The sequence below is a fragment of the Hordeum vulgare genome, chromosome 3H (genome assembly GCF_904849725.1).
Source record: "Hordeum vulgare subsp. vulgare chromosome 3H, MorexV3_pseudomolecules_assembly, whole genome shotgun sequence".
Classification (NCBI taxonomy): domain Eukaryota; kingdom Viridiplantae; phylum Streptophyta; class Magnoliopsida; order Poales; family Poaceae; genus Hordeum; species Hordeum vulgare.
Genome location: NC_058520.1, coordinates 569647949 through 569659069, shown reverse-complemented (window position 1 = coordinate 569659069; position 11121 = coordinate 569647949). Strand labels below are relative to the sequence as shown.

General features: G+C 50.5%; 1 protein-coding gene and 1 long non-coding RNA gene across 2 annotated transcripts; one reads left to right on the top strand and one right to left on the bottom strand.

The window, feature by feature from the left end:
• Positions 1 to 8591: 8591 nt before the first annotated feature.
• LOC123445186 lies at positions 8592 to 9183 on the bottom strand. The gene is made up of 2 exons (XR_006631059.1): positions 9094 to 9183; positions 8592 to 9030 (listed from the first exon to the last, which is right to left on the bottom strand). It is a non-coding gene; the product is annotated as an uncharacterized LOC123445186 (long non-coding RNA).
• On the top strand, positions 9104 to 11066 carry LOC123445185 (CBL-interacting protein kinase 21-like). Its single transcript, XM_045122140.1, has 3 exons — positions 9104 to 9695; positions 9781 to 9843; positions 10878 to 11066. Exons 1-3 carry the CDS (start codon positions 9525 to 9527, stop codon positions 10965 to 10967), a joined length of 324 nt encoding a protein of 107 aa, XP_044978075.1. The 5' UTR covers positions 9104 to 9524; the 3' UTR covers positions 10968 to 11066.
• Positions 11067 to 11121: the final 55 nt, after the last annotated feature.

Sequence of the window (11121 nt, the reverse complement as noted above, 5' to 3'; positions counted from 1 at the left end):
CAGCTTCAGGTATACGTAACATGGACGGGCCATGAAGTGCGCATACGTTGGGCGACCCAGAATTGCGTGATAAGCGCTCTGGAAGTCAACCACTTCGAACGTCAGCTTTTCCTTGCGGAAGTTCTTGTCGGAGCCAAAAACGACGTCCAACGCGATCTGGCCGAGTGATTTGGCCTTCCATCCAGGGACGACTCCGTGGAACTGCATGCTACTCTCGCTGAGTCTGGACATCGGGATGCCCATCCCCTTGAGGGTGTCGGCGTACATGATGTTCAAGCCGCTGCCGCCATCCATGAGGACTTTGCGCAGTCGGACTCCTTCTACCACCGGGTCGACGACCAGGGCCTGTCTTCCCGGGGTGGGTACATGTGTCGGATGATCTGACTGGTCGAAGGTGATCGTAGTCTGGGACCATTTGAGGAACTTGGGGTTGGAAGGGGTGGCCATGTTCACCTCTCTGTTCACCAGCTTCAGTCGGCTCTTGCTCTCGACGTCAGCAAAGATCATCAGGGTTGCATGGACTTGGGGGAACGGATCCTCCTTATCCTCCTAATCTTGTTGTCCTTCTCACTCGGTTGCCCTTCGCTGAACCCCTGGATCAGGAGGCGACATTGTCGAGTGGTATGCTTCGCGTATATGGGGTTGCCTTCTTCGTCCATCTTCGTGTGAACCGGACAAGGCTGGTCCAGGATGGGATTATTGAACTGCTTCTTCTTGGGGGTGAATTGAGCCTTCCCTTTGCCCTTGAACTTGGCATTGGTTACGGCTGCAGCTTCTGCTTGCGGAGCGGCTGGAGCTTTCTGCTTCTGCTTCCGAGTGTTGCCCCCATCACCGTCAGCGACTGTTTTGTGTTTGCCGCTTCGGATGCGGTCCTCTTCTTCACCATTTGCATAGCGCGTTGCTATCTCCATCATCTTGCTCATGAAGATGTCGCCTGTTCAGTCGAACTTCAGGTACAGATCCCTGTACCGCACGCCTGCCTTGAAAGCGCAGACTGCTTGATGCTCGGTGACGTTCTCCACCGTGTGATAGAGAGTTGTCCAGCACTGGATGAAGTCACGCAGGGGCTCATTCTGCTTCTGGACGCAGTGCTGGAGCTCCACAAGGCCAGCAGGGCGCTTGCACGTCCCTTCGAAGGTCTTGATGAACACTCGGGCCAGATATGCCCAACTGTAGATGCTTGAGGGGGCCAACTGGTTCAGCCACGCTCGCGCCGAGCCGTCGAGCATCAGAGGGAGGTGCTTCATGGCGACATGGTCGTCCCCTCCTCCGATCTGGACTGCCACTCGGTAGTCATCGAGCCACGTTTCTGGCTTGGACTCTCCTGTGAACTTTCTAATTCCCGTCGCCAATCGGAAGTTGGGAGGGATGTCAGCCGAACGGATGGCTCAACTGAAACACTCGGGACCAGACACGGTGGCCCTGCTTCCACTCGGACGGTCGATATCGCGACCATCGCGGTGGGCTCGACCTCTGTCGACTCTTCGCTGGGCGATACGTCCTCTTGCGTCGGGTCTTGGGTCGTAAGTGTCGCCGATTGAATGTCGATCATCATGATGTCGGGACCCATAGGGCCCACCCCGCGGAGGGGTGCGCGAGCGGCGACGATCTTCGTGAATCACGGAACGGCTGCCTCCCTTGTGGCGCTGATGGGAACCAGGGCTGTGAACCATCCGATGCGTATTCGCGTGGATGGAACTGTTATAGATTCGGTTGTGCGACTGGGAGACTGCCGAATTTTGCTGCTGCGCCGTGTGCAACAGGGCTCGGATCTGCTCGATCCCTCTACCAGCCTCTGAATCAGTCGGCCGGAGGGAATCGGCTATCTTGGCAGCTGCAGCCAAGTTGAGGAGGGGTGTGCGGAACAGCTCCACGTTGCTCCGCCGAGTGTGCCGACTAGCGGAACGGCGAGGGGGGCGACATGCGCCAGACGCTTCGCCGATCTCGTGCTCGTCCCGGCCAGCCTGACGGGGATCTTCATGGGAGTTGGCCATGTGTACTTCTGCTGCGGGCCCGCGACCCTCATACTCGGAAGGAAACTCAGTCGGAACCGAGTCCGAGTGCTGGGACGGCGGGGCAACCACAACGGGCCACTTGTGAAGACGCGTTCTGGCGCGCCTGGGCGTGTTGCACCCAACGCTGGAGCCGCGGACGGCGGGACCGCTTGCTGCGGCGCGTGGCAGCGGTGCAGGTCGACACCGGAGTCGACTGTTGAAGAAGAAGGACGCCGCGAGCGCCGGCACGGAAGTGCGTAGCCCCGCGACGGGGAAGCGCCTCGACGTCAAGGGGCGCATCCCGAAGCCACGCCGGATCATCGACGAAGAAGGAGAGAGCGTCGAAGAGGATCTGGTGACCCATGCTCGAATCTCCACCGGACGACATGACGAAAGGAAGTAGTCGCAAACTCGCCGGAAGTCGCTTAGACGCCTGCCCCAAGGTGGGCGCCAACTGTCGTGGGTATAAGCCTGACATTAGATGTGTAGGGTACGAATGAGATGGGCAGAGTCCTAGCTACGGCGAGGTTGTATGAGTTCAAGCCCCTCTGTGGTGGAGGTAACAGCCCTACGTCTCAATGCTCTCGGAGCTTGTTGTCGAGTGTAATATGGAATACAATGATTTGCTAACCCCCTCTACCAGTGGGGGGGGCGGCTTATATAGAGTGTGCTGCCCTCCACAACGGTTCCGGTACGGGGGTGGAGTAGTGGGGATTGAATGCGTACGTTACAGGTAACGTATGCTCTAAATGCTAATAAATGCACCCGGAAACGTACGGCCGTTTCCCTCCAGAGAGGTTACGATGTACCGAGTGTATTCAGTCGGTTAGCTTGGTATCCTCCGAATGCTAGTCTCCGACTGGATGATTGAGGACCTGTTACCGACTGGATGATGGGGACTCCTTAATTCAGTCGGGGCAGACTTAGGACCCTGTCCTTTGTGTGGGGTAGTCCTTGGGTAGGACCTGTATGGCAGGCCTATGACCCTACCCTAGGACTATGACCCCATCAGTCATGTAGTCGATGTTCACATGACACCACTAAAGGAAGAGCAGCATACACATCATCAAAATATTGAATTAATACGAACATCACATGATTACTTATAACAAGACTTATCCCATGTTTTCAAGAGCGAAAGTAACTATCCACAAATCATCACCATGTTCAAGATGAGAGGTGTAATGAATATGATTAAGGATTTGAACATATGATCTTTTACTAAGTAAACCAACTAGCATCAACTACAATGTGTAATCAACACTACTAGCATTCCAAAGGTACCAATCTGAGGTTTTGGAACAAGGATTGAATACAAGAGATGAACTAGGGCCTGAGATGACATGGTGTTGGTGAAGATGTTGATGGATATCAGTCCTCCCACGATGGAGGAAGCATTGGTGATGACGATGGCTTTGATTTCCCCCTACCGGAGGGAAGTTTCCCCCGATGGAATCGCTCCATCGGAGATCAAAAGTGCTCCTGCCCAAGTTCCGCCTCGACACGGCGACGCTTCATACAGAAATCAATCTTATGATTTTTCTAGGGCAAATGACTTCACATAGGAGAAGATGGGCTCCGGAGGGCTGCTAGGGGGCCCGCAAGCTCGAGGGCGCGCCCCCCGACTTGTGGCCACTTGGTGGGCCCCCCTTCGATGATTCTTTTGCCAATAGTTTTTATATATTTCAAAATAATTTTCCATCAATTTTCAGGTCATTTGGAGTTTCAGAAAATATCCAACTCTTCTATAGTCCTTTCCGGTCCAGAATATCAGTTATCCATCTTTGTATAAATATTATAAAATAAAAAAGAAAAGGTATAAAGATTGCATCATAAAGTGAAATAATGACTAAAAACGCAATTAATATTAATAACAAACATGTTGTAAAATGGAAGTAGGGGGTGGGGCTTCCAAAATTAACGGAAGCAAGTTTATTTTTTCTCACGTCGTTGACAATGAGTCTTTGGTTATTACCATATGTCTTACACTCCTTTAATTTACTTCCTTGTTATTTATCTTGCTTAGTTACTTTTCTTTAGTTGTTATTTTACCTTTTCACTTTTGAAAAAACTCAAAAAGCAAAAAAAGATATTAAAATCCAGCAAGAACTTAGTTTTGTTTTAGGCTTGAAATCATGTCTACTTCCGCTCAATACACCAAACTTTTATGGATTTCCATGTAGTAATAATGTCGAGTCTTTGTGGATTAACACACCTATTGCTCCACTAGCCACTGGGGCCGAGTCTTGTGAAATTAAGCATGTTTTGTTAAACTTGGTAACGAAAGAACAATTATATGGTTCTTATAATGCAGATGTTGCTTCTCACTTAAACAATTTTATTGTGTGGTATGCAAGACTATAAAATAAGTGAAACCTGATGTTGTCAAGTTAAACTGTTTCAACCCATGGTTGGATGGTTAGGAGGACTGTGGTATCCCCTGCCCACCAGAGTTCAAGTTACAGACTTGACATTGATGCTTGCATTTTTCTGGATTTATTCCAGGTCTTCCAGCAATGTGCTTTTAATGGAAGGAGACGTTCTCGTCGACAACGAAGACGTCAGTGACGACTTTGTTAATCTCAAGATGATGTGCCGGCTTAGTCTCTCGAAGGTGCTCATAGGGGTAGGGTGTGCGTGCGTGTGTTCATAGGGATGAGTGTACGCTCGTGTATGTGAACGACTTCGATTGTACTCTTTTAAAAAATGGATGTCTAATAACGATGGGGAAACTTCCGCGCGACAATTGGATGTGACACGACTACGTTTTGATTATGTGGCAGCATGTATGACACTCCAAATATGCAGGATTTGGGGCTACCCAAAAGAATTTTGTGTCAAGCAAATGCTTTTGACCTAAAGTATCATAAACTTTTACATTGCATAAGTGTTCTTTTTTATCATGGTTGGATGCCCCTCCTATCGCCCCTCTTCCGTGTGTGTGCCGCCGTGTGCCGGATCATGTTGTGCGAGTCCCTAAGTGTGACAGCCCGATACCGACGTTCCAGAAGATTCCCCTCTCTTTCCGTTTTCGTCGTGTGATTTATTTTATTTGTCGCATCATCATCGCATCATGCGCATCATCTGCATTGCATAGGCATCTCCGTTGCCGCCCGTTTTCAAAACTTGCATTCGCTAGCAGTTGCCGGTCCTCGTCGTTGTTCGTTCTGAGTCCGACCGCACACGCACGCGCCCGCGGCACCGTCGAAACCCTGTTTTTAAAGTGCGTTTAAAACTTTCTCTGATCGGGTTGAGATTTGACGTGCGGTCGTGATTAGTTATAGCGAGGCCGCCTGTCGAATTTCGTCGCGATCGGAGACCGTCTGGTACCCGAACGGTCGACCGTAGCGGCACCGTCTTCGGTTATTCGTCGGACGTCTGTCGGTGTTTTAAAAGTTCGTGCCGCGCCGCCCGCTCTCCCTCTCGTCTCCGGTAAACCCCTCTACACGGCCGCGTACCCATTCCCACGTCCGGAATCGTCCGAATCCGACCCCGCGGTTGGATCCGGAACGCGATTCCGGTTAACCGAGCCCCCGTTTGCCTATATATAGACCCTCCTATTATTTTGGGACACCCTCTCCCTATTCCCTCCTCGATTTCCGCACCAAACCCTAGCCGCCCCCACAGCCTCTCTCCTCCCCCAGCCGCCGCGGGCCCGCCGAGCCCAGATCGGGCCCGGGCAGGCCCATCTGCGCGCCGCCGCCCGGATCCGGCCGCCGCCGCCCGTGCCCGCAGCAGCAGCCCCGTCGCCGGCCGGAGCCACCTCGGTCCCGCCGCCTCCCGCCGGCCACCGGCAGCCGCCGGAGCGCCGCGCTCTCCCTACCGGCCGAAACCTTGCGAACTTGCCCCGCCAGCCGCCGCCATGCTGCCTCCCCTCGCCGCCGGCACTGCGCCGCCTCCCCGCGTCGTCCAATCCCGCCGGTCGCCGGCAGCCCCGTCGGCCGGGAGTGCGTCGCTGCCGTCCACTGGAGGACGCGCCGCCGCCAGGCTCGTGTCTCGGGCACGACGAGGCGCTGCGCCCGCTCGCCCCAGAAACCGCGCCGTTGACCTGCGCGTGGGCCCCGCTGGCCCAGCTTCCCCAGCGCCTGAGCCGGGCCCAGCAGCCGGCTCAGCCCCGCCTCGCCTCGGTCCAGTGGAGCAGCGCCAGGTCGGCCTCCTCCCGCCACCTCGCGCTGGGCCGCGTCCTCGCCTCGCTCCGGCCCAGTAGAGCAGCAGCAAGCTGGCCCAGCTCCAGCGCCGACCAGGCCGAGCCCACCAAGGTGAGCACCCCCCCGCAAGCCTATTCTTCGCTCATGCACTGTTTAGTTAAATTGCGCCTCCAGATTCGGCCCGTTTGCTTATTAGGATTTTCCTGAGAATATGTTGTTTTTCAGGATTTAGACATATAGTTAAACGCGTGTATCTTTTCGACCGTTAGTCGGTTCGCAACGTTTTATATATGTAAAACGTGTATTTTCTCGCGTAGAACCCGATTATAAGACTTGCATTTTTAGTTGACGCCGGTTAGAGTGCCTAATGCGTGGATTTACGTGCTGTCTCAATAAGTAGGTGCCCGCATTTATTTTCCTCGCGTGTTTGAATTGCTCGCATTCCATGATAGAAATGCTCGTGTTTTAGGGATCATTTTTGCATGCATTTTAGAGCGGTCACTCGTATTTTTGCGCGTAGGATTTGTCGGTAATTTATTTTCCCGTATATAGGGTTTTTTCCCGCTTTAATGTGTGGCTTTATTTTGTGTTGCAAACCCCACATATGGGATTTTTCTGTGCAATTAGTTCGAGCTTTTGAGGAAGTTTGTTTGCGAGATATTTTGCCATGATGCCCTTTTGTTTAATTCGTAGGATTTAATCCGTGCGTCGTTTGACGGAGTTGTCAACTGGAGAGTTGATCTTGGATGTTTTGTTTAGCCCCTGGTATTTTTAGTTGCAATAGAAATGCATGTTTAGGGGTTGTTTGCTTGCTCTCAAGTTGCTAGAAATAGTGCTGTTTTAGAGGAGCTGAAATATTTCTAAGTCTGGAATCTGTTATATTTTGTTGTTGTCTTGTCTTGCTTGCATCTTTAGATCTGTAGCTCTTTTGAGATTGGTCCAATGGAGTAAGTTGTAGCACTTGTGTTTCTCTAGCATGCTGTAAAGTTTCATGCCATTTGGAGTCCTGTAGCTATAGGTTTTGCTGCTGTCAATATTGCTTCAGGCTGAAAACTGCACTTTCAGGAGGTGTTATTTTCACTAAGTCTGAAATAGTGCGTGGGATGCCATTTTGTGTCTTCTTTTCCTAGTGCTCCTTGCTGCCATGCTAGTTGTTGTTAGCTGTTCGTAGTAGTGCTTCTTGCCCTCTTCCGTGCCATGCCTTGCTTGAGCTTATCGGAGTTGTGTAGCCGAAGTTGTGGGGCGTAGAAGTTGCTATGTGGCTGTTTTGGGCAGTTTGTAGTCATTTCTTGTTTTGCTTGTAGATGTTGAACCGTAGCTCCGTTTTGATCGTGTCCTACATGAAACTTGCTTAGAATCTTGTGTAGTTTCTTTTTCTCTTATGGGTTGTTTGTTTTGAAGTGCTCGTAGCCTCCGCTGCACACATTTTGCACTCATGCCATCATATCTTGCGGTGCTTGTATCTTTTGATCCGTAGCTCCGTTGGAGATGATCTCTATGTGTAGATTGCTTGCCTTGACGCGTAGAATCACGTGAACCTATTTGTTTTGCTGTTTAACGACTAATTAAATGCATTAGTTCAGATCTGGACAGAATTGTAAATTAACATGTGAGGTCGTTTTGGAGATGCTATATGTCGTTTCCGGCCTCATTTAAAATGCCTAGATAGGTAGTTTAATTTCCGCTTCACCTCTTGCATGTTTGACAACATTAATATTGCCGTGTAGATAACCGGGAGTGTATTAAATAATTAACGTGGAGTTTCGTCAATATGCAACTCGTGCATATTGAACTTCACTTAATGTGTAGGTGTGATTGTGTGATTTGTCATGCCGTGACTTGCATGTATTCAGTAGCTCATGCATCATATGTGTTGTGCATCGTGTGGTGAATATCGTGTGTTGATGCTTGTTTCCGGTTTCCCTGTCTCGATAGAGTTCCGTAAGCGTGTCGGATGTGAGGACCCGTTCGACTACGTCGGTTCGTCTGCTTCACGGAGTCGTTCTTCTTCCAAGCGGGATCTCAGGCAAGATGATCATTTCCCCAGATACCATTACTATCATTGCCATGCTAGTTATTTCGATGCTATCGCGTATGTCTCGTTGCCTACCACCTGTTGAATATCAGCCTCTCAACAATGCCATGATTACCTTCAACCTGTTCAACCTAGCAAACCACTGATTGGCTATGTTACTGCTTGCTTAACCCTGTTGATAGCGTTGCTAGTTGCAGGTGCAGATGCTTCCATGTGAAAGCATGGGTTCCTTGTTATATCACCATATTAAATGCTATTTAATTTAATGCACCTATATACTTGGTAAAAGGTGGAAGGCTCGGCCTTTCTAGCCTGGTGTTTTGTTCCACCTTTGCCCCCTTAGATTCCGGCTACCGGTGTTATTTTCCATAAATGAGCGCTCCTTACACGATCGAGGTCGTTATGGGGACCCCCTTGATAATTCGTTTTAGATTAAAGCTGGTCTGGCAATGCCCAACATTGGTACTACATTTGCCTAATCCACAAAACGATGCGTGGAGGTCTGTATTCTAAACCGGTGGAATCTCTCCCTAATAATAAAACAAATTGGATTTCTGGTTTTCCGTCGTGGCATTTTTGCAGAAAAACCCTTCTATTTTATGATAATCAACCCGCAGTCCTTGGTGAGGGAGAAAAAACGGTTCGATCTTTGTGTGCCCTTCATGTTCGGCTGCAGATCGAGCGGCCGCGCTTTTGATCCGATCGGGACATACGCAGGACGACGACGACAGGGCTCTCCGAGAAGGGCAACGGCAGGGAAGCGGCGGACATAAACGCGAGGCGGATGAGGTAGGGATCAAGCTCGGCGGCGCGTAGTGGAGGCCGTGCTCCATGGCCATGACGGCTCGGTCTCCTGTGAAGAAGAGATGAGGTGAGATTGAGAGAAGAGAAGGGAGAATAGGGACAACGCGGCTACCTGCTGCTGGTCCGACGGCAACTCCAGTCGTGGGATGCAGGTTTGTGTGTGGATTTTTATTCTAGCACAAATAAAGCTTCTCCTTCCTCCCTAATCTAGCCGGCCAAAGAACAGATCCCTACCGCGGCTCCTCCTCATCCGTCCTCTTCCTCCTGTTTAATCCATCCTCTTCCTCCTATATAATTTCTTGTCTTCAGCACGAAATCACAGGGGCGTGCGGCAGCAATCGCCCTTGCCACGGTCGAGGAAGAGGAACGGAGCCATGAATATGGCTGAAACGCGGACAGACTTCGTGGCCTGAGGTGGAGCACGACCTGTCGTAGGTAGGAAGGAGCTGGGGGCGGGGTACCTCGTGGGCTGGATGGCCGCTCTCGCGTCCTGACCTTTACCCCCGCCGAGAGGTGCCGGCAGGCCGGCGAACCCGCGCCGGCATGGCGGCTACGGAGGGAGCAATGCGGATGGGCAAGTACGAGATGGGGCGGACGCTGGGGGAGGGGCACTTCGGCAAGGTGAGGCTGGCGCGGCACGCCGACACGGGCCGGCCCTTCGCCATCAAGATCCTCGATCGCGAGCACATCCTCGCCATGAAGATCGACGAGCAGGTGCGCGCCCCCCTTCTGCCCAATCCATGGATCGATCCCTGGATTCTTTCGTCTTGCTTGCTCATTGGTGGCTGCGGTGGCGCAGATAAAGACGGAGATCGCGACGCTGAAGCTGCTCAAGCACCCCAACGTCGTCCACCTGTACGAGGTACCACTACATCTTCTCCCCCGAATTTTTTCCTCCGCACACTGTTCGGACAATTCCTTGTCCTCTTTCTCCTGGCTTCTTCCCGTTGAAATGTTCTTGGAGAAGGCCATGGCCGCCGAAGGCGCAATGGGTTGGGTACTACTCGGGTGGTTGGGTGAGAGTAAATGAGCGCCAGTCGCGTGATCGGCACATCGATTCGCAGGCTGCCACACTGTGCGCCATTGAAGTTGCCGTCTGAACCCCCAAAGCTGCGGCGGGTTCCAATCATTTTACTATCTCAACTTATTTCTGCTACGGAGACGATAGGTAGAAGAAGAAGACTCCACCGAGCAACCCAGTAGCAGTCCGCTTTGAATAACCGCCCACATGCGCAGTTAAAAATGGGTTCTTCCACTTTTCTTGACCGCGACACCGGTGTACAAAAACTGAACGCCAAGGTGAATGACTAGCCAGCCAGCCAGACAATGAATTTTCTACCCAGCCGGAGCAGCAAAGGGCAAGAGCCCTGTCGCTCTCGTGTTACACGCCACCATTAATTTTCTTCACTGCATTTTCTCAGCAGCATATTATTTTTCTGCCATGTGCTTGTGCGGTCGGGAGAAAATCGACGGTACATAGCCACGCCTTCGTGCTCCCTATTCATATTATTTTCGTTTTTCTTTAATCAACTCTGTCCATGTACTATTTCAACTCACCAATCAATCTCCTATGTACACAGCTAAAAAAACTATGTGAGTTAATTATGTGCTGGCGAAATTACCGTGTAAGCTTTGTAGTTTAGAAAAATAATTTATTTCTTCCATTAGATGGGCAATACAAATATACAATGGAGAAACGGAAGAGAAATGTATGATGGTTAATTCACTATACCTTTTTCCTAAATCACCATATCTCTTGTTTTGTTTAGTAATATCATATTTTAACTATGTAATGAGATGTTTGTTTAGAAAGTTCTCATGCTAAATTTATCATTTATGTAAATACTACTTCCTCTGTCCTGAAAAGCTTGTGTGCTTAATTCGATGTCGTTTCAGGGTATCTCGGCCAAATTTTATGTGTTGGTAACAAGTGCGGAGAGCAAATGTTGTACCAGGTTTTCTCGGCCTAATTTGATGTTTTCTTAACAAGTCCGGACTGCAAATGTCTTTGTTTCTTTTCAAACATGACTACACATATCTCAGTAGATGGTATAGTTTTGATGAATAATGCATTGTTGGTTGCTTTGGTGGACGGAACAAATGGCATTTTTTTGTATCAAATTTGCTTTAGGGAGTTGTG

Excerpts from the sequence above, each read along its gene's own strand:
- LOC123445185 (XM_045122140.1), top strand. The coding sequence starts at position 9,525 with ATGGCGGCTACGGAGGGAGCAATGCGGATGGGCAAGTACGAGATGGGG. Across the intron at positions 9,696-9,780 it reads CCATGAAGATCGACGAGCAG|ATAAAGACGGAGATCGCGAC; the intron begins GTGCGCGCCCCC and ends GCGGTGGCGCAG. Across the intron at positions 9,844-10,877 it reads ACGTCGTCCACCTGTACGAG|GGTATCTCGGCCAAATTTTA; the intron begins GTACCACTACAT and ends ATGTCGTTTCAG.